This window comes from Gekko japonicus, unplaced genomic scaffold, assembly GCF_001447785.1.
Source record: "Gekko japonicus isolate JY-2015 unplaced genomic scaffold, Gekko_japonicus_V1.1 scaffold1292, whole genome shotgun sequence".
Classification (NCBI taxonomy): Eukaryota; Metazoa; Chordata; class Lepidosauria; order Squamata; family Gekkonidae; genus Gekko; species Gekko japonicus.
In genome coordinates this window covers 378,872-401,483 of record NW_015165277.1, presented here as the reverse complement: position 1 = coordinate 401,483, position 22,612 = coordinate 378,872, and the positions used below count along the sequence as shown (strand labels likewise).

General features: G+C 41.1%; 1 protein-coding gene across 1 annotated transcript in view; it reads left to right on the top strand.

The window, feature by feature from the left end:
• Window positions 1–612: 612 nt before the first annotated feature.
• CLSTN2 (calsyntenin 2) overlaps window positions 613–22,612 on the top strand; it is a gene marked incomplete at its 5' end in the record, with an annotated part of 143,569 nt that continues 121,569 nt past the window's right edge. The window contains 3 exons of the mRNA XM_015410274.1: window positions 613–638; window positions 5,398–5,595; window positions 14,434–14,642. Of these exons, the coding sequence (XP_015265760.1) occupies window positions 613–638; window positions 5,398–5,595; window positions 14,434–14,642 (433 nt within the window). The remainder of the gene's footprint in view (window positions 639–5,397; window positions 5,596–14,433; window positions 14,643–22,612) is intronic.

Sequence of the window (22,612 nt, the reverse complement as noted above, 5' to 3'; positions counted from 1 at the left end):
CTTCATTTAAGCTGTAAATCAGTTTGTCAACCAAATCAGATCTTTATATTAGGAACAAACCCTGCAGAAGTATAACAGAAGACATCAAACCTAAAAATAGATATTTTAAATGTAATCCCACTGAAATGTGAATATGATTTCTTTTTCAGTGGTGAAATGCTCACAGTGAAGGTTCTTAGGATTTGGAGAAACTTTTCCAGCATATCTAATCAGTGCAGTATATACTTCCTCCATCGATATACTTAAACAATAGGAAAGACTGCAGGCCCGGTTGAAATAGTGCAACCTCTAAAAAAGTTACCTTCTGGTATTTAGCTTTAAAAAAAAGTGTGTGTGTATTTGTTTTTCTATATGATGTCTCACTTTCCTTTCTTAATGGAGTGAAATCACTAAGAATAAAGGATAGCAGAATTCCATGAAAAGCCCTGACCTGGATAGCCCAAGCAAGCCTGCTCTCATCAGATCTCAGAGGCTAAGCAGGGTCAACTCTGGCAAGTACTTCGATGGGAGACCTTCTTAGAATACTAGCAGTCGGGAGCCAGGGCAGGCTTTATTCAGCCACCTCTCTGAATGTCGTCCAGGCCCCCAGCCTCCAGGTGCACACACAGTCAGTCACCAGAGGTCACCATGACTTCCAAATGCACACACACTCACATACACACATGCACATATGGAAAATACCCCAAAAAACCCAAAAAAGAATTTAAAAACCCATTTATATCAAATGTAAGAAATATTAATAATATCATATTAAAGAAGGCATCTGTTCTTATTGGGGGGGTGTGACTTGGAATACTCTTCCCACCCCTCCCCCAGTTAATTTTGGCATGTCCAAATAATGTTGAGAATATTAATACTACTCAGCAATTTTTCTTGAGATATTAATAAGGTAGACAGGGATAAAATCTTTATGTCTTTGCTGATGAATATACCAGAGTCTCTCTCTGTGATTTCAGTGTTGCCTAGTAGGTTTTAAGTAATTTATTAGGCTTTAAAAATGCTGACTTTTTCATTGAACTCAGAAGCCAAATGCATTACATGTACTACTGTACTCCTTTCTATTGACCATAAATATTTTAATCAGGCTTTAAAATACTCCTGGGTTTTTTCATTTCAGCCAGATACTGTTAGTAATTTTTAAACCCTGTCACAATCGTGTTAGCTGTAAGTATAGTTGATGTGGCAAGGCAATCACCCATCCTAAACAAAGTCTAGAAGCTGAGAAGATGTTCCATGAATGTAAGCTTCTGACACTAGAATGTCTAAGCCTTGATAAAACAAAACAAAAACTCATTTGAATATGCTGCCTTCATGCTAGATGTCAGAATGTTAATTTCTGAGGGAAACAAGCAATATCTTTCTTTTTGACATACATTAGTTTTTTCCTGATATTCAGGATACTATTTAACAGTTATGAGAACTGCATCATTGTCTGAGAAGATATGGGATATGTACATTTTTGTGGCTTTGTTGTAAACTTTATAAGAAGGAATGAATTCTGCATAGTTCAGTGCTATCTACTACCCTAATTATGATACATCTAACATCACTTGGGAGTTCAGTATGTTATTAAGAGTACAAAAATAGCTGTTTTATAAATTGAAAAAAAAAGTTTCCATTTGGGTACTGTCAGATCCACCCCTTTCAATGATCATCTGGGGGACCATATAAAAATGTGCAAAATTCACCCTGTGCCAAAGAAAGGCAATGGAAACATGTTCCCCATGCCATCTAGGCAACTGTACTGTTCATTGGCATAACCTGCCATGCTTTCCATGTTCATTCTGCCTCTATTGGTACAATTTATGTTTCCACGACTATACTGATGGGATTAAGGTCAATTCAGTCAGTTTCCAACCTGCATTTATGCTACTTCATGATGTATTAACGAATGCCCAATGGCCTCGATTGAGTTTCCTAACTGAGCAAAAACACGAATCAGCTTTGCATCTCATACATAGTCTGTAGAGCTAGAGCTAGACCCTAAGAACATAAGAACATAAGAGACGCTAATGTTGGATCAGGCCAAAGGCCCATCCAGTCCAACACTCTGTGTCACACAGTGGCCAGAAATACAAGCTGCCATCAGGAGGTCCACCAGTGGGGCCAGGACATTAGAAGCCCTCCCACTGTTGACCCCCCCCAAGCACCAAGATGACAGAGCATCACTTGCCCCAGAGTCCCTATCTATACCTTGTGGCTAATAGCCACTGATGGACCTCTGCTCCATATGCTTATCTAATTCCCTTTTGAAGCCGTCCATGCTTGTAGCTGCCACCACTTCCTGTGGCAGTGAATTCCAAGTGTTAATCACTCTTTGGGTGAAGAAGTACTTCCTTTTATCCGTTCTAACCCGACCGCTCAGCAATTTCATGGAGTGCCCACGGGTTCTTGTATTGTGAGAAAGGGAGAAAAGTACCTCTTTCTCTACCTGCTCTTTCCCATGCATAATCTTATAAACCTCAATCATGTCACCCCTCAGTCGTCGTTTCTCCAAGCTAAAGAGCCCTAAGCGCCTTAACCGTTCCTCATAGGGAAAGTGTTCCAACCCTTTTATCATTCGAGTTGCTCTTTTCTGCACTTTTTCCAAAGCTATAATATCCTTTTTAAGGTGTGGTGACCAGAATTGCACACAGTATTCCAGATGAGGTCGCACCATTGATTTATATAGCGGCATTATGATATTGGCTGATCTGTTTACAATACCCTTCCTAATAATCCCCAGCATAGCATTGGCCTTCTTTATTGCAGTCACACACTGTCTCGACATTTTCAGTGAGTTATCTACTACAACTCCAAGATCTCTCTCTTGATCTGTCTCTGCCAGTTCAGACCCCATCAACGTGTATTTATAGTTAGGATTTTTGGCTCCAATGTGCATCACCTTGCACTTGGCCACATTGAACCCCATTTGCCATGTTGACGCCCACTCGCCCAACTTTGACAGATCCCTTTGGAGTGCCTCACAATCCTCACTGGTTTTCACCACCCTGAACAACTTCGTATCATCCGCAAATTTAGCCACTTCACTGCTTACTCCCAACTCCAAATCATTAATGAACAAGTTAAAAAGCAGTGGACCAAGTACTGATCCCTGTGGTACCCCACTGCTTACACCCCTCCACTGGGAGAACTGCCCATTTATACTCACTCTCTGTTTTCTATTAATTAGCCAGTTTTTGATCCATAAAAGGACTTGTCCTTTTATCCCATGATTTTTGAGCTTGCTTAGGAGCCTTTGATGAGGAACTTTATCAAAAGCTTTCTGGAAGTCAAGGTAAACAATATCTATTGGATCCCCCTTGTCCACATGTTTGTTCACCCCCTCAAAGAACATTAACAGGTTAGTGAGACAAGATCTTCCCTTACAGAACCCATGTTGAGTCTGCCTCAATAGGTTTTGTTCATCTATGTGCCTACTAATTCTTTCCTTAATAATGGTTTCCACCAATTTACCCGGTATCGACGTCAGACTGACAGGCCTGTAATTTCCCGGATCTCCTCTGGAACCCTTTTTAAAGATGGGAGTGACATTAGCTACCTTCCAGTCCTCAGGAATGGAGGCTGATTTTAAGGAGAGATTACATATTTTTGTCAGGAGATCCACAAGTTCACAATTGAGTTCTTTCAGAACTCTTGGATGTATGCCATCTGGGCCTGGTGATTTATCAGTTTTTAAGTTGTTTATCAGTTTTAGGACCTCCTCTCTCGTCACCTCAATCTGACTCAGGTCTTTCAACACCCCTCCCGAACTCAGCGGCTCTGGAGTGGGCAAGCACCTCTCATCTTCCACAGTGAAGACGGAGGCAAAAAATGCATTTAGCTTCTCAGCCATTTCCCTATCATCCTTCAGTACTCCTTTTACCCCTTGGTCATCCAAGGGCCCCACTGCCTCCCTGGCTGGTTTCCTGCTTCTAATGTATTTGAAGAAAGTTTTATTGTTGGTTTTTACGTTTTTTGCTATATGCTCCTCATATTCCCTTTTTGCATGCCTGACCACAGACTTGCATTTTATTTGCCATAGCCTGTGTTCTGTTTTATCAGCCTCACTGTGACTAGCTTTCCACCGCTTAAAGGAATCCTTTTTACCTTTTACAGCTTCCATTACTTTGTTTGTTAACCATGTAGGCTTTTTCTTATACCTGTTTGTGCCTTTCCTAACCTGCGGAATATATTTTATTTGAGCTTCTAGAATTGTAGTTTTAAACAGTTTCCAAGCTTCCCCAATGGTTTTGACCCTTTCTACTTTTCCCTTCAGTTTCCTCCCCACATGTCCCCTCATATCAGAAAAATTACCCCTTTTAAAGTTAAAAGTGGTTGTGTGAGTCTTTTTGGCCAATTCCCTATTTGTACAAATGTTGAACTCAACAACATTATGATCACTGTTTCCAAGTGGTGCAATCACTTTTACATCTCTCACCAGGTCTTGAGTGTTACTTAGGACCAAATCAAGGATCGCCTCTCCCCTGGTAGGTTCCGTGACCATCTGCTCCATAGCACAGTCATTTAGAGTGTCTAGAAACTCAATCTCTTTTTCTTGACTAGAACACATATTGACCCAATCAATGTGTGGGTAGTTAAAATCACCTATTACGACACAGGTTTTTTTGTCTAGCTGCTATCTTTAATTCATTCATCATTTTATAATCTTCCTCTATCTTTTGATCTGGTGGGCAATAACAAACTCCCAGCGTTGTTTCCTTTTGACTATTTCAACCCATAGAATTTCCAGAAGCGAATCCAGTTCTCTTAGCCTCTCAATCTTTCTGGACTTTATACCCTCTCTGACATACAGAGCCACCCCAGCTCCAACCCTTCCCCCCCATCCTTCCGATATAATATATAACCGGGAATCACTGTATCCCACTGATTTTCCTCATCTCACCAAGTTTCTGAAATACCCACAATGTCTATTTTTCCCTCCAACACCAAGCACTCCAACTCCCCGATTTTACCTCCGACATTTCTAGCATTTGTATAGAAACAGCTATAATTTCCCATACAAGTTAAGCCTGCAACCTTCCTCTTGCTATCTTGAGACCTTGTCAGGCAGTCCATGTCACTAGCCATGGTCTCAGAGGACAATTTCAATCCACCTCCCTGTAGAAAAGCAACAACTACCCCATCATCTCTCTGAGATTATCCAACCCGAACCAGAGACTTTTCATCTCCTGTCGGCTTTCCCTCCCCTTTCATTGGCCCTTGAGGGATTCTATAAAAGTGAATGAACATTTTTTTCTCATTTCTCATTTACTACTCATATGCCTCATTAGTAACAAACTCTTTGGAATTAGGTATCAGCTGTTATTTACAGTTCCTTTCAGAAAACTGTTCACATTGCTCGTCTTTTTTGGTCAGACTGACTACCGTGTACTTTGTGTCCTGTTTATTCCTTACAGGTGAAATCTGTGCTTTTAAAATCCACGGACAGGAAATGCCCTTTGAAGCCATAGTGCTAAATAAGACATCTGGAGAAGGTCGTCTTCGAGCACGAAGTCCAATTGACTGTGAACTGCAGAAGGAGTACACATTCATCATCCAGGCATATGACTGTGGTGCAGGGCCTAGTGGAACAAACTGGAAGAAATCTCACAAGTGAGTGACAACAGGCATGGACCATGTATTTACAATTCAGGCAGAATTGTTTCATTTAATATTTCATTCACCACTGCTAGTGGGAATCAACTGAAAACAAAATACTTTATCACAGGAGCTGATTCACCCATCTGTTATTTTCTGTTGCTGGTTTTTAATCACCTGAAATTGAACTTTTGAAGTAGTATGGTCAGCTGGAGCTTTAAAGAGTTTTATTCACCATCCTGTACACATCCATTACTAAATATGTTACTCACTTTAAAAAAATATTAACAGATAGAGTTAATTCATGTTTTACATCAACAAATATTTTATTTTTTTACTTCATTTATAGCCAAACTTTTCCCCCAAGGGGCCCAAAGCAGCTTACATTCTTCTCCTTTCCTCCATTTAATCATCACAGCAACCCTGTGAGGTAGGCTAGGCTGAGAGTGTATGACTGGCCCAAGGTCACCCAGCTAGTTTCCGTAGCAGAATGGTGATTCCAACCCAGGTTTCATACATCCTAGACTGACATTTTAATCATCAAACCATGCTGTTTCTTACTTTCTCTGCTTCTCTGCTTCATTTTATTCTGCATTTCTGCATAGTATTTTGGGGTGAGTTATTATTGTGATACATCCTAGCTACAGATACAATAGATGTTTATGGAAATCTTTAAATCCAGTTTTGTTTATAACACTCTTCCATTTTCTTCTAGTTGTAAGGGTGGGGGATTGGGAGGGGCCTCACAAGTGGAGTAGCTTAGGGCCTCTCTTCATCTAAATCCAGCCCTGATTACAATAGGTAATAAACAGTCTTCTCAATATATTTTAAATAACTGCCTTTTAGTCACAAGCTGACTTACAGTTTATTGGAGGATCAGCTGAGAAACAGATCACCCCCCCCCCCCCCAGTTTGGGGTGTACAGAAGCAATATTCCACATTACATTTCTCTGTAAACCAAGCCAACTGCCTGATGAGGAGATAAGAGAAGTGATCTGATTCTCCTCCCCCCCGGCCCACTATTTACCCCCAACTGAGAGCTTGGGCTGCGGAGAACAGGAATGGTCACCAGGGAATGACTGGGGCTTGTGATCAATACCCACCTTACTTTGCTGCATCTCAGCAAGTCTGGAACATAGCAAAGTTTCCATGGTAGAAGGTCAGAAGAACTGACTTGCAGATGAGCTCCACAATCAGCTGAGAGTTGGCTTCTGATTCCCCCCTCCTTAAAAAACTTTGCTGGGTATAGAGCAAAGTTTCCACAACAGAAAATGAGGATCCAGCTCCCAGCTGATACCTCTAGCTGGCACTCAGCTTCTGCATGTTGCTTGTTCCTGTGAATAGCCCTGACCTGGATAGCCCGGGCTAGACTGATTTTGTCAGATCTCGGAAGCTAAGCAGGGTCAGCCTTGGCTAGTATTTGGATGGGCAACCTCCAAGGAATACCAGGGTCGTGACAGAGACAGGCAATGGCAAACCACCTCTGAAAATCTCTTGTTTTTTTTTTAAAAGTCTAGCTTGCCACCTAGTGGTGCATAACACTAAAAGAGCTAGAACTTCTGTCTGCCAGACAATCTTAGGATCTCCTGGCCATACTATACACACTGCCATACCACCAATATCATCATCATCCTGTGAATAGACAAGCATGGACAAGCATATACAATTGTATATCAGGTTCCTAAAACTCCTGGTTTATGTTTGTTAAATGTAATACACACACACAAAACCTATTTATGAGACTTTGAGGTTTAAACATCCATGGATTAATATTGACTAAAACTAGTAGACAATCAAATACATCCCACAGGTTTCTTTCTAGTTTTGGTGCTTTCTCAGAATTATATGGATACTCTCATCTTAATCTATCCTAGACCCAGTAAAAGCACTTAACAATATGGATATAACTACACCATCATGTCTCAGACAAGCTGAATATGTTTTAGAGATTTTAGTTCAAATGCTTTCTACTTATATGAGTTGTGCTTAATTTGGAAAAGAGGTTTGGGATTTGGCATTGAAATATTTAGATTTCTTTCCTCCTTCCTGCATATATTCCATATCCACTGTCTATCCAAAATAAACACAAATAGTGATATTTCAATATATTTTTGTACATAAATTTTCCATATTCAAAGTTATATGCGTACCAAGTTTAAGTGTTTTCCCCACACCTGGTTCAGCTGCAGCACTTCACAACATTTTATTTTGCTTTTGTGAAGATATTTTATTCATTACTCCATGCAGTTCAAAATTTTGGAACAGATCTTGTAATGTTTCTTAGTACCAACATAATTTTTGTGCGCAAGGAAATTTGGCTGACCAGTCTCATTTGAAGATTACCCAAAATATATTGAATCCTTTTTTATTTATTCGAAATATGTTAACTGCCAACAACAACATAAGAAACAGATAATTGTGTCTAACAGTGTAATCCTATGCAGTTTCTCCATTAATTTCAATGGACTAACTCTACATAGGATTTCATTGCATGTACCAGATTCTGGTGTAAACATGTCAGATATTTGTATTGCCTTTTGGTTAGTTATAAGCTTAGTATAAACTGTATTAATGTAACAGAAGAGTATTTCCCTAATGCTAAACTGGTGAAGAATATGAAACAAATACTTCAATTCCATGCAATTTAAGGATTTTTGGTGGGATGGAACCAGGATAAAATTTCCTTCGATGGAAAGAGAAGTGTAATTTCTGCCAATTTCCCCTTTCTGCTGCAGACCCCCCAGGTTGCCCTTCATGCTGTTCTTGAGAGTCCATTGTTCCCCAAGGACAACATTTTGGAGAGATCACTGGATTGCCGGGAGGGGGCAGTGTTACCACAAGTGGCCTGTCTTGATATTGGGGGAAATCAGCTATGAGACAGAAAAGGCCAGGAGGGTACAAGGGATCACACCCCTTTATATACCAAGGTCCAGCTCAGTATGAAGACTCCAGATTTAAACAGTGATTAAATAGTTTTTATTAAAGAATATTTCTGATTACAGTCACACTGGGCAATCAAGATATACACCCAAACCAGAACTAAGAAATAAAGAGGTGAGAATAGAGATGTAAAGGATCAGTTATAGGGGTTATATTACCTTTCCAGGAGATCAGGAGTCCATGGAACAGAGACTGGAAAGATGGAAAATGACCCAAACAAATTTGGGGGTGACCTGCCAATAGAGCACCCAGGCACACCAAGACTGAGCCCTGAGTGCTATTTGTATACCTAAAAACATGTCCAGAGGACTTGTTAATGTGTGGAGTCTCTCAGAACAAAGAATGGGATTCAAGATGGGATTAATCAGGGGTGAAACAATGTAATTTTGGAAACTCTGTACAGAGTTCCCAAGACTGGACAAAAGAGGCCAGAGCTTTCTTCTACATGTAAAGTATTTTCGGTTGTGCTCCTGATTAGTTTTCTGAGGTTGTAAGACTAATGGATTACTAAAATAAACTAATCAAAATGAGAACAATAATGCTTGACGAACCACCTGGTCTTGGGATGTGGAAAATGGGTAAAAGGCAGGATTTGTCATTGTCAAGGAAATGCGGGAAGGAAAATGAGATCAGATTGATGGGATTAGCATTTGAAATTGAAAGATATTACTCTGGAGCAAAGCAGGTCCATTGTCCAGAGTATGCAGATGTTGGCGGGGGGGAGGGTAGTTGCAGCTGTCAAGGCAAGATCTCATGTGCTTTTTCCAGGGTCATGTCCTAGGCATGATTATAGTCTACCAGTTCTGGCTTCCATCTTTGTGTCAATTTATGTCAAGTTGCCTGGTATATGGACTCCTGGGGCACCCCTGGGGGGTCCATTGATGGTTGAAATGACCCCTCCTGATAGACAGAGGGTCAGTGTACTTACAGCAGGAAAGTTCAATTCCACCAGTGGAAGTGCCTTCATTTAACAGAAAATTTAGTCTGGATCCATCCATACAAATATTAGTTCCACTTCTTTTTGCTATTAAATTTATTAATGATATTCTGGATCTATTTAGTTGCCATTAAATCCTTGTCAGTAGATTTCAGTTGTCAAAAACAATATTTTTCAAAAGTTATATAGGTTTTATTAATAATTTTTAGAGTGCCAAGAAGATAACTGCCAAAACTGATTTCAAAAGAAATTAATTCAACAACTGTGTTCCAAAGCTGATCACAAAATTACATTACAAGTTTGAAATATTTGTATGATTTCTGCAGTTTACCACAAAGGAAAGGACATACTTTTGAATGAAGGGAAAACATTCATCAGTTCTAGATGGGGGGTGTGGTGATAGACAAGTAAAACCAGTGAATATGACAGATTGTTATCTGGTTAAATGAATTTATCTATAATGTGCTAAATATACTGTTGGCTGACAGATGAATTTGTACTTGATGAAAAAATGAAAATTAGCTGTAAGACACTGGTGATTCATTAATTTATTTTGGCTTATTGTCAAAGAACTAAACTGACATTGATTGGAATTATTGAGAGTAATCTTCATGCAATAAAGTTGGCCTCAGAAGTCTGGAATTCCTAAACCTGTTACAAACTGAGCCTACTCTTTCTTCCTAATTCATACAGGGCCTGGCCCCACTGCCATTCTCCCACCACAGCAACTGGAACTTTATGTGTTTATTCATTTAGACATTGTTTATGCTGTCTCTCCAGGCAACCTGCCTAAATGGTTTACATAAAGTTTTGAAAGTTGTTAATTAAAACCTAGCATTAAAAACCCAGCTATAACATAATAAAAATGGCTGAGCAGTTTAAAATGAATTTAAATTTCCAGAATACAGATACACTATAGAAATCATATTAAAAGATTAACTCTTTAATTCAAAACCTGGATAAACAGAAATGTTCTAGCCTGGTGCCTTGTGTGAGCTTCAAGGGAAACAGCATTCAGGAAAGGACATTCCATATATGGGTTGCCAGGTCCTTACCTGTGGCCAATGCGGGGGCTTTGGAGGGTGTTCCAGGAGCGGGAGGGGACATTCCCGACATGATGACATCACACACAAGTGATGTCATTACATTGGGAACACAGCCTCTTGGAAGATGATGGCAGCGCCCACTTGCAAAACATATTTAACTTTAAATGGTTTTTGCAAGTGGGTGCCATGCATGCCTGAACTCCAAGCTGTGAACCTTCCCTTTAAGTGTTTTTGTGTGTGCACCCGTGTGTGAGGGGGCCAGGTGCTGCACATGTCTGAACTGCCGCTTGGAATTCAGGTGCAGGCAGCCCCCATTTGCAAAAAAATCAAAAAGGCGAAAAGACATATCTTACCTGGCAGGCTGAAAAAAAATGGGAGGAGCAGTCAGTGACTAACATCTTTTCCTGGCATTAGCAACAGGGATGGCTTCCATCAAGGCCTCCATTATTCTGCAGAAATCTTCTGTTACTAAGGGCTGAGGAACATAATGTAGCATTAGGCACCAGTCTTCCTCAACAGGTCTCCACAACACTGTTACCAGGGCTTTTTTTGTAGAAAAAGCCCAGCAGGAACTCATTAGCATAATAGGCCACACCCAACAGCAGAAACTCATTAGCATATTAGGCCACACCCCCATGTTACCAGAAGTGTGGTCATCCAGCCACACCCACCTTTTGCTTCTTATTCTGTTTACTTTGTTGCCAAAACCCTGGGCTTTTTTTGTAGCAGGAACTTCTTTGCATGTTAGGCCATACACCCCTAATGTAGCAAATCCTAATGAGTTTCTGCTGTTGGGTGTGGCCTATTATGCTAATGAGTTCCTGCTGGGCGTGGCCAACTCAGGAGCCAGCCGGAACTCCGTTCCTGTGCGTTCCTGCCCAAAAATAGCCCTGACTGTTACTATTAGGGCATATATTGTGAGAAAGTTAGGATGGGGCATGAGGGAATCTCAGGTTTTTCAGGGTTACCAAAGACTGTGATCAAGTCCTTTTGTGCTATAAGTAATATAATTGGGAGGCCAACAGTGTTCAAATTTCAGAATTTCAGAAATGTTCTGGTGTTTCTTGGTTTTGTTTTTTGGAGGGGAAAATAATTAATTTCAACTGATCTAACTTGAAACCAAGATTGGGAGGAGGGTTAGCCTCATTTAAGAATTTTGTAACCCTCATTTAAGAAGTATGACTCAGTGTATGGGTCTTGTCTCCATTCTTTGTGAAACACTTGCTTCATTCCATTAGTTCACTCAGCTTTAAGTCTATCAAGGTGGAGGGAGGGTGTTTCAGGGTCAAGCTAAGCAATATGCAGAAGGCATATCTGGCTATATTTATTTTGCCTAACAAAGTATCTGGAGGATCAGAGAAATGGGGTGTCTGTTCAACCCATTCCTTTTTATCTTCCTGTTCAAAATTACTTGCCCTGGCTGCTTTTCCGCTTAAGGGAGAAAAGGGGGAAGCACCCAAGCCTTACTGTGCTAACTGTGTTTTCAGGGGAAATCATAGGGATGCCAGCCTCCAAGTAGGACCTGGGGATCCCCTGGAATTACAGTTAATCTCCAGACTACAGAGATCAGTTCCCCTGAAGAAAATGGATGCTTTGGAGGGTGGACTTTATGGCATTATACCCCACTGTCCTCCCTAGGATTAACACCGAAATCTCCAGGAGTTTCCCAACAGAAGAGAAACCATGATGGGCCAATGGCCCATCCAGAACAACACTCTGTGTCACACAGTGACCAGAACCCAGGTGTCATCAGGAGATTCACCAGTGGGGCCAGAACTCCAGAAGCCCTCCCGCTGTTGCCCTCAAGCACCAAAAATACAGAGCATCACTGCCCCAGACATAGTATTCCATCTATACTTTGTGGCTAATAGCCACTGATAGACCTCTGCTCCATATGTTTATCCAGTCCCCTCTTGAAGCTATATATGCTTATCACTTTTAGCAGCAGTGAATTCCACATGTTAATTACTCTTTGGGTGAAGAAATACTTCCTTTTATCTGGTCTAAACCTACTGCTCATCAATTTCATTGAGCGCCCACAAGGTCTTGTATTGTGAGAAAGGGAGAAAAACACTTCTTTCTCTACCGTCTCTATCTCATGCATAATTTTATAAACCTCTGTCATGTCACCCCTTATTGTTTCTCCAAGCTAAAGAGGCCTAACCTCTTTATCTTTTCTTCATAGGGAAATTGTTCCATCCCCTTAATCATTCTAGTTGCCCTTTTCTGCACTTTTTCAAGTGCTATAATATCCTTTCTGAGGTGTGGTGACCGGAATTGTGCACAGTATTCCAAATGAGGTCGCACCATTGATTTATACAGGGTATTATGATGGTGTCTGATTTATTTTCAGTTCCCTTCCTAATAATCCCCAGCACAGCATTTGCCTTTTATTGTAGTTGCACTCTGAGTCAATATTTACAGTAAGCTATCTACCACGACTCCCAAGATCTCTCTCCTGGTCAGTTACCACCAATTCGGATCCCATCAACGTGTATTTATAGTTGGAATCTTCGGCTCCAATGTGCATTATTTTACACTTGCCCAAACTGAACCTCATTTGCCACGTTGACGCCCACTCGCCCATCCTCAACAGATCCCTCTGGATTCCTCCCTGGTTTTCACTGCCCTGAACAACTTAGGCCCCTGCCACACAGGGGGGAAAATGTGCGACCAAAGTGCGGCTTTTGGAAGCCGCACCAAAATAGACACGCCGCAGCGGGATCACACGGATCCCCTGAGCCATGGCGCCGTTGCTCCCCAGCACGATCAGATGTCGGGGAGGAAGCCACGGTCGGGAGACCAAGGCAGCTGGCTGCGCATGCGTCCACATGCACAGTTCGGCCAGGAGCCGGGGATGCACCGGCAGAAGGACGCACCAGCGATCCCATGGCCGTGCTTGTCGCGGCCGTTCAGGTAAGACCACCTCTGTCGGTGGTTCTTTTTTGCTGCGGGGTTTCCAGGGTTAGGGACGGATCAGGGACGGGTGTGCGCCACTTCCCAGATGTTGCTGTGAGATCGCGCCCATTTGCTGCGGCCTCGATCCGTACCTCTTCCGGGCCAAAACCCTCCGTGTGACCGGGACCTTAGTGTCATCTGCAAACTTGACCACTTTACTGCTTACTCCCAACTCCAAATCATTGATGAACAAGTTAAAAAGCACCAGACCTAGTATCAAGCCCTGCACTACTCCACTGCTTACCACCTTCCACTGTGAAAACGACCCATTTATATGCACTCTCTGTTTCCTGTTAATTAACCAGTTTTTAATCCACAAGAGGACTTGTCCTCTTATCCCTGGAGCTTGCAAACCCTAGAAGGTGTCCACTGCCTTACTATTGATTAAACTGCTGAGAAAATGTAAAGCTTCTTCAGGTCCTCTCACTTTGTTTGTAGAGTCTAGCACTTCTTTATTTAACGTGGAAATTTTCATGTATGAACACTCAACAATTAAAATGAAACAGAGCAGTGAAACTGAATGTCAGGTAATGCAATGAGTCCCTTTAAAAAACTCCATTCCCTCAATTTCCCTTGCATTTGTTCACATATTCACGTGTCTTGATTTTTATCACTTCTTTGCATGTATGTGTGACTTGTAAGCTTTTAGCAGGGATAATTTTATTTCCTATATATTTTATAACAATTAAGCATATGGGCTCTTTTTGTAGCAGGAACTCCTTTGCATATTAGGCGACACACCCCTAATGTAGCCAATCTTCCAAGAGCTTACAGTAGCTCCTGTAAGAAGAGCTCTATAAGCTCTTGGAGGATTGGCTACATTAGGGGTGTGTCGCCTAATATACAAAGGAGATCCTCCTAAAAAAAGAGCCCGACATGTCAGTTATAAACCATAATACAGTAGGTTTTTGAAAATAAATGCTTATTTGCATTAAATGTTGAAAATCAAATTCATCTGTCTTCATGTTTTAGGGCTGTGGTTCATATCCAGGTAAAGGATGTCAATGAATTTGCACCCACATTTAAAGAAGCATCCTACAAGGCCACTGTGACAGAGGGAAAAATCTATGACAGCATACTGCAGGTGGAAGCTATGGATGAGGATTGTTCTCCTCAGTACAGCCAGATCTGTAATTATGAAATCGTCACAACAAATGTTCCATTTGCCATTGACAGGAATGGTGAGTGCTTGCTATTGCACTGTTATAAAACTACATGTTCTCCTCTTTTAGATTAGTGCAAATCCAATTACTTCTATATTTTATTCCAGTGGAGCAATCAACTTTCTCTAGTCTAAAATGGGTTTCTTGTATCCTGAAAAAGAATATGCCTTCTGCTGACCCTGTGTAACAGCTGCTGGGCTTTTGTGACCTTGGTTGCCAGCTGAATGCAACCTAAAGTTAGCTTAACCCTGATATACATCAGTAAAGCATTCCAGGCCAGCCTGGGTCATGCTGAAAAGCCTTTGAAGACGCTTAGAAGAAGAAGAGGAGAAGAGATTGGATTTATACCCCGCCCTTCACTACCCAAAGGTGTCTCAGAGCGGCTTACAAAATCCTTTCCCTTCCCCTCCCCACAACAGACACCCTGTGAGGTAGGTGGGGCTGAGAGAACTCTTGACAGAAACTGCTTTTTCAAGGACAGCTGTGCCAGAGTTATGGCTTGCCCAAGGTCATCCAGCCAGGTGCAAATGGAGGAGTGGGGAATCAAACCCGGTTCTCCCAGATTAGAGTCCACGCACTTAACCACTACACCAAACTCTTTGTAAAGTATATTAGGGGACCTCTGGCAACATCACCTTCAGAGGAAGAGAACTAGCACACATTCAGAAGACTCTGTCCTGAACTGTTGTGATACTTTATATACTTAAGGCTTTTTCAGAGCTAAATAAAAGTTGCACTTGTTACCAGATAGTTCCTGTGACATCATTAATGATTATTCGAAATCTATCGCACCTGCTGATGTGACTGTTTATATGTGACCACTTTAAACTGTGCATGTATAATGGGGGGGGATTCAGAGGCTGAATAACGTTTCATTGTGGGGCCACTGAAGCATTCAAGCATTCATACCTTCCTTTTTAAAAAACTTCTAAGGTTTTCCATGTTCCTTTCCAATGGCCAGTTCTATATTATATTCAGGCATACACTGTACTCACTAGAGTTGCCAGCTCTGGTAGAGCCTGGGGAGGGCAGGATTTGGGGAGGGAACAGACCTCAGCAGGGCACAATGCCATAGAGCCCACTCTCCAAAGCAGCCGTTTGCTCCAGGGAGACTGATCTCTGTAGTCTGTGGGTAAGTTGTAATTCTTGGACATCTCCAGGTCTCCCCTGGAGCTTGGCAACTCTAGCACTCTACCTTTCAATCATGTATCTTCTCAAATGAAAAGAAAAGAAAGCTGTGGACACAATAGGTTGGACCCTGACTAAACTAGCAGTTTCTAACAATTCACCCTTCCCAATGAATATCACCCCATGCTGTTCCTTAAGGTCCTCTGTCACCCCAGGACTAGCATTTTGGGTGGTTCAATGGACTGTAGTGGGAGACATGGAGGCAGGAAAGTTCCATCCTGGTAATGGAAAAATTAGTTTGGATCCAAAATTTGCCTGGATCCAGTATCTGCAAAATTACTTTTCCTCTGTGATACAGGTACAGGGTATAGTGCTGCTGTCTCATGAGAAACTCATGGGAACGCCGCAGTAAGACTGCAGTTTTTACATAATTGTACACAATTTTACTGAATTTGATTCTTTGGTAATGTGGAAATGCTTTTAGATATTTTTTAAAAATCCACATATTGCCTTTGACAAAAAAACACATTTTTTCCCCTTCAAATTCAAATGTCAATTTGTTTGTTTATGTGAAACTCAGCAAGATAAAAGCCATTTATGCTCCCTGTGACAGAGTAGGCAATAACAGATTTCTTCCACTCGAATAATTTCATATTTGTCTCATCTCTCACGTGAGCATTTTTTCTTGAAGTTCCAACTGCACAGAGTTTTTGCTTTTCTCAGCAGCCATTTCATGCTGCATTGCTTAAAGGAAGCATCCCACCCCCCATTTGACAGGGTCTGTCTTTATCTGAGCTGCTTTCTCATAATGCACAGCTGAGTGTCAGAGGATAATGACCTGTTAGCATCAGTAAAATGCAAATGGTGGTAAAGAGAATCCCTCTCCTCATTATAGTGCCATGGCTGGAAGGCAAATGTTTTGAACAGTGTATATAGGGGGGCAATCAAAATGATTGAAATTGAGTTTAAATGAATGAGTGCTAGTTAATGTAGAAATTCTTCATTGGAAGAATGTGCTTGGACATGGAATTTTCTGACAATTGGGGTTATGTGGCATATATGCATTCTTCCCCTCATATTTCTAACTATTTTTAACTCCAAATTTGTATGGGGAGAGAATAACTGAAGTTTTCAATTTCAGAAATACCATTTGAAGCCTTAAAGGAAATTATTTGTGACTAGTTCTTTCACACCGAATGAAGATAACTATAACTAATCATTTAAATATTGCTTTGTAAATGGTCAGAATCCTTCATATATTTCTTATTTATTTAGCTTTATAATCTGCATTTCTGCCCAACCAGATTTGACAATTAGAAAAAGTATTTATTTATTTATTATTTATTCGATTTTTATCCCACCCTCCCTGACAAGGCAGGCTCAGGACGGCTCCTAATTGAAGGCCTGGTGGAAGAGCTCTGTTTTACAGGCCCTGCGGAATTGTACAAGGTCCCGCAGGGCCCTGATGTCTTCTGGGAGCTCATTCCACCAGTGTGGAGCCACTACTGAGAAGGCCCTGGCCCTGGTAGAGGCCAGTCTGGTGTTTTTCAGTCCAGTGAGGGCCAAACGATTTTGAGACCCTGACCTCAGTGCTCTCTGGGGAACATGTGAGGAAAGGCAGTCCCTCAGGTAGGCAGGCCCCAGGCCATATAGGGCTTTAGAGGTCAGAACCAGCACCTTGAAGTGAATCCGGTATGCTATTGGCAACCAGTGCAATGCCTTTAGCACAGGCTGGATGTGCTCCTGCATAGGGAGACCCATCAACAGTCTGGCTGCTGCATTTTGGGAGATCTATGACCAGATTTCTCAGTGGATTTTTGTGGGTAAAACAAACACACACACACACACACACCCTCCAGCTTTAAGGGCCCTGGAGTTACATCAGAAATGTCACATGGGAAAATGTGCATTCTTCCCTCACACCTTTTATTACCTCCTCTACTTATTAGTTAACACTGACTTTCTAAGCAATGTTCTCAGCCTGATAATCAAGTTTCTGAAACAGCCTTCAATTTGGCAGGTACCAAGGCTCATAGATCTGATTACAAAAGTGTAATCTTCAATTGAAGTTTATGACCAAAAGTATAAGAAACCAGGTTGTCCTATTGATACAGACAGAGAGAGAGAGAGAGAGAGAGAGAGAGAGAGAGAGAGAGAGAGAGAGAGAATATCAATATGTTTTCTCACTTTTAAGCATGTTCTTTTTGGGCGTTTTATTTAAATAGCTGATCAACATTGTTGCTTATTACCATGATCGAACTATTCCATGGGTGGGCTATGCTAGGTAGACACTGTGGCTACCTTTTATGGGCAGGTCCAGCCTGGCTCCAAACTTAGCCAGTGTTTACACCAGCCTTGTTTGTCCTCATGTGCACATGTACTGTGTGCCAACAGGTTCCCAGTATCATCCTCTCCCCCTGACATGCTGTAAGGCCCCTATCAGGTTTAGAAAGATGCTGGTCAGCACCAAGGGCTCTCCTTTCTGGCACATCCAGCCATAAAGCATGTGATGGTCTGTTTTGAACACACCTTCCATCAGGCCTGATGCCTCAGAGTGTTTGCCAATTCTGTTTACTTAACTTGAGCAACTGACCCCATTTCTGCCAACTATCTGTGGCTTGACCAATGTACAACCAGGCCTAGTTAACTAAACACTAGTCCCTCAGGAACACTGCGAAGCAGGCAAGAAAAAAGGTTTCTCCCCAAGCCAATCAGGTGAACCCTCACTCCCAGTTCTTGCTTGGCCCTTAATAGCAAATAGCTAATCCTGCACTATTACATGGGATGGTGGGTAGGACAACCCCTGCAACAAAAGGCTGTGAGGAAGGGAAAGTAGCTCCTTTTAAGCTACTTGTTGCCCTCCAACCAGTGGCCCATCCTGCCTTGTGCCTCCTTTGGAAAAAGGGAGCAAGAGCAAAATGCTCAATAGCATTTATGCCATGAATGTCCCTTTTCTTGTGAACAGGGTTTGAACCCAGTAAGGTTACAGATAGATTCAGCAGCCAGATATGCATACACACAGTAGCTCTGTGGTAGTTACTGAGGGTTGTTGCTGTATTTTCTTATGTGCTGTGGATTCATAAGCATTACCTAACATTTAGGAGAATTGTGCAGCCTTGTTTTCTTTCTAATCTCACATAACGCATCTCATCCTTATGGGTCTATGTATCTCAGTGATAGCAGGACAGTGTTTATTTCCTTTTTCCTAAGCAATTCATGGCTCTAGCAGTCTCCCGCACATGATTAAAAGTGTTTCTAGAGCACCATCTTGTACTGCATAGATGTATCAGCTTCCAACTTTTTATTTAGCTGTAGGGGATATTAAGATTTATGTGATCATTGGGACTGTGTTCATTAACAGCACTGTGCAAAGTGAAACTGCGCTTATAATGTAGGCCAACTGTGCAGAGATTTTTTTTAATGGCTAGAGTGACTGCCAGACCTTGAGAGAGAGGTAAGTTGTTAGCTATTTAGTTGTCACAAGAATGAACTAGTTTCAGATATTGTTCTCCTGGAGGCTGTTTTCAAGCTGGCTGAAGTCAATGGAAAGTTGATGGAATGATCACCATCGACCTAAGAGAGCTTTGGAAAGGGGCCTCACAGACTGAATTTAAAATTCAGCTCATAACTAGGGACTGTGTGCTGGATGACATGGAAGATGACATAGTTATTAACTGCCTCCAACCTTAGTAGAATATGAGAACTTAAGTTATTCTTTTCCCATAAAACCTGTTTTTCTTCACAAAATCCACATCTGTCCCTGTAGGAGAGATGTCTGCTTTTTAAAAGAAAAAAGTTTTCATATACATTCTGGAAATACTTTAATATATTTTTCTTCATTAAAAGCATGTTTTCCTTCCACATTATTAAAATACAATCATGAAAAGGGAGAAATAATAACAAAGTAAAAGTGAGTTCAAAGCCCCTATTTATTAATTAATTAGTTTTTTACTCACTGCTCACCCCAAGGGTCTTACAGTTACTTACAAAATTAAAACCAATAAGGTAAAAATAACATAAAAACAAATAACAAATATAAAATATTAAAACTAAAATATTAAACTATTAAAATATGTGGCTATCACCATACCACTGATAAAAACAGCCCAAACATTGGAGGTTATCTTCCAAAGACCAACCTAAACAATTTGGCCTTGCATGTTTTGTGGAAACTAAGCAAATCCAGCAGGGCCCAGGTGTCATTTGAGGGTGCATTCCACAAGGCAGGGGCCACAACTGAAAAGGCCCTTCCCCTGGTGACAGAGCTAACCAAGCCACCCTGGGGCCAGGCACCTGCAAGAGGCTCCTAGAGGATGACTGAAGAGAGCTTGGAGCTTGTAATGGGAGATATATCATCAATGTACTATTGTAAACAAACTGATTACAGTTACCATGGTCTATATTATTAACTATAATTGAGTAAAAGGCATTAAAAGTGTTTCTGTTCTGAACACAATCCTGCACTAACTAGGGGACCAGAGGGAAAGAAGTTGCAAGGGAGATCTGCCTTCTCTTTTCCCAAATTTGAATTGTCAGCAGAAATTACAGACACATTTAAGACAAATTTCAGGGTTTTTTCCCCATTCCTGAAACTGAGGAACCGTGGATACATCCCAGACAATTTTATATATATTGGGGACACAAAGTGACTTACATCATTCTCCTCTCTTCTACTTGATTGGATTAAATCTGGTTATTTAAATGAGTCTTGAGTCTTCTTCAAGCAGATCTAGTTCCACTTCTAGAGTTCAGCTTACAATGATGATAGCTGAAGTCTGCCCCCTGTGCAGATAGAACATCAGCAAAATGGAGCTAGCCATAGCCCCATAGCTATCATATTAAGGGCTTTTAAAGCTCAGTGGAATAGTCAGAATTCAGCAAAAAATATTTTTAAGTCACCTAATTTGAGGATACACACTTTTAAAAGGTCAATTGTGATGCCTATACGTATGCAAACATAACACAAGTTTGGAAGGCATTTTAGAATTCTGTAGCTATCCAAAAGAGCACATGAAAATGCAGTGTCCAGGATGATGAGAAGGTGATGTAAGTGGCTAGTAGGAGGAGGACAGTTTTTGAAAGAACTCTCTCACGCCACCTACCTCACAGCGTGTCTGTTGTGGGGAGGGGAAGGGAAAGGAGTTTGTAAGCTGCTCTGAGACTCCAAGTGAAGGGCAGGGTATAAATCCAATCTCTTCTCCTTCTTCTTCTTTTTAAGTCCTTTTTTAACATTCCTGTGGCTTGGTCTCTATGTAGCACAATGCTAGACATTTAAGAATTAACTACATGCAGAATAATTCTGACATCAATTAAAAATTGAGATCAATAAACATTTAGAATACCTCTAAAAACCTTCCAGAAATTTAATAAATACTCTTAAATATTCAGAATTTTTGAGGTGTCCTTATAAAAAGATTTAATGAAATTTAAATCTAAAATAGCTGTAATGCACAGTTTAAAGCTTTCCAAGTCTTAAGAGACAATTAGTATGCCATGCAAGTTCCAGAAACCTGCTGACATTGATTAAACTAACTGCAATGCTTGGGGAATTACCACCACATATCACAGAGTAAAACAATAGTAGAGAGAACAAAAACAGAAGACACAAGGGATCATGCATAAAAGGAAACGTTAAAAAACTAAGATACCAAATAAATAAGCTGATAATAAATACATGGGGTAGCATAATAGTGTTCTTCCAAGTGTACACTAATCAAAGAAGGATAACAGAAACTTTATTTATACACAGTTTATGTAAAGTTTGTTTCCTTTTGCTGTTTGAAAGAGGAATTCAATATCTTCAGAACAAGCGAGATCATACATTGAATTATAGTCTTCTTACATTGATTCTTAACACAATTTCTAAATAATAAGAGATGGCAAAATGGCCATGAGCACACAATTGTTTTGTGTGTGTGTGTGTGTGTGTTTAAAAAATAATTTGGCTACAAATGTACAGGGTCTATGAAACTCTTCAAGTGTTGAAGGTTAGGACAAAATCAGGTTGATATTTCACCACTGGATATGACCAATCACAGCTACAAAGTCTGAAACAGAAGATATAAAATGACCAGAAATCCGAGAGAGACAGAGATCTGGCTGTGATCTCACACACCAAATAATCCAATTTCAATCCACTTTCAATCTACTTTTGAATTGGATTTTGTTGTGTGAACTGCCAAAATCAAATTCGAAAGTAGATTGAAAGTCTAACCATCTCATCCTTTGCCATCCCCTTCTTCTTTTACCTTCAATCTTTCCCAGCATCAGGGTCTTCTCCAGTGAGTGCTCCCTTCCACTGTTCTCTCTAAGCTGAGTTAGTGTGAGCTAGCCCACGCCATTAGGAGTTTCTTCCAGCACATGTAGGCAACTCCTTTTCCCCCTCTTCCAGCTACCTACAAATCTAATCAAGAGACTCTATTCATAGTTGCTTAGCAACTAATCGCTCACCCATCAGCAAGTCGGCTAGGGCCATCAAGAGACAATAGCCCTAGCCTGATGATTCAATCACTCTTCATCCAGGTGCCAGTCCCCAGACCAAGTTACTAGCTCTCGATATTGACCACTCCTTAGTCCCCCTCCCCTCTTCCAGCCAGCCAATAGTATGTTTTATGGGACTAATAGGAGGTGTCACAGGGGAATGTTGCCAGCTCAGCCTGCCCCCCCCCACACCACATTATAAAAGATGCTGACTGACCACATGGTCTCTCTCTCTCCCTCTCCACGACCCCTATCGAAGCTTTAACCCTCTTATGTCCAGGTTGCTATCCATATACCCTACCTCCATCTTTAAACTCTAGTCTGCAGCTAGAGTCCACGTGGTTCTGCCAGTTCAGAGCACGTGTTCCCCATGTTCTATT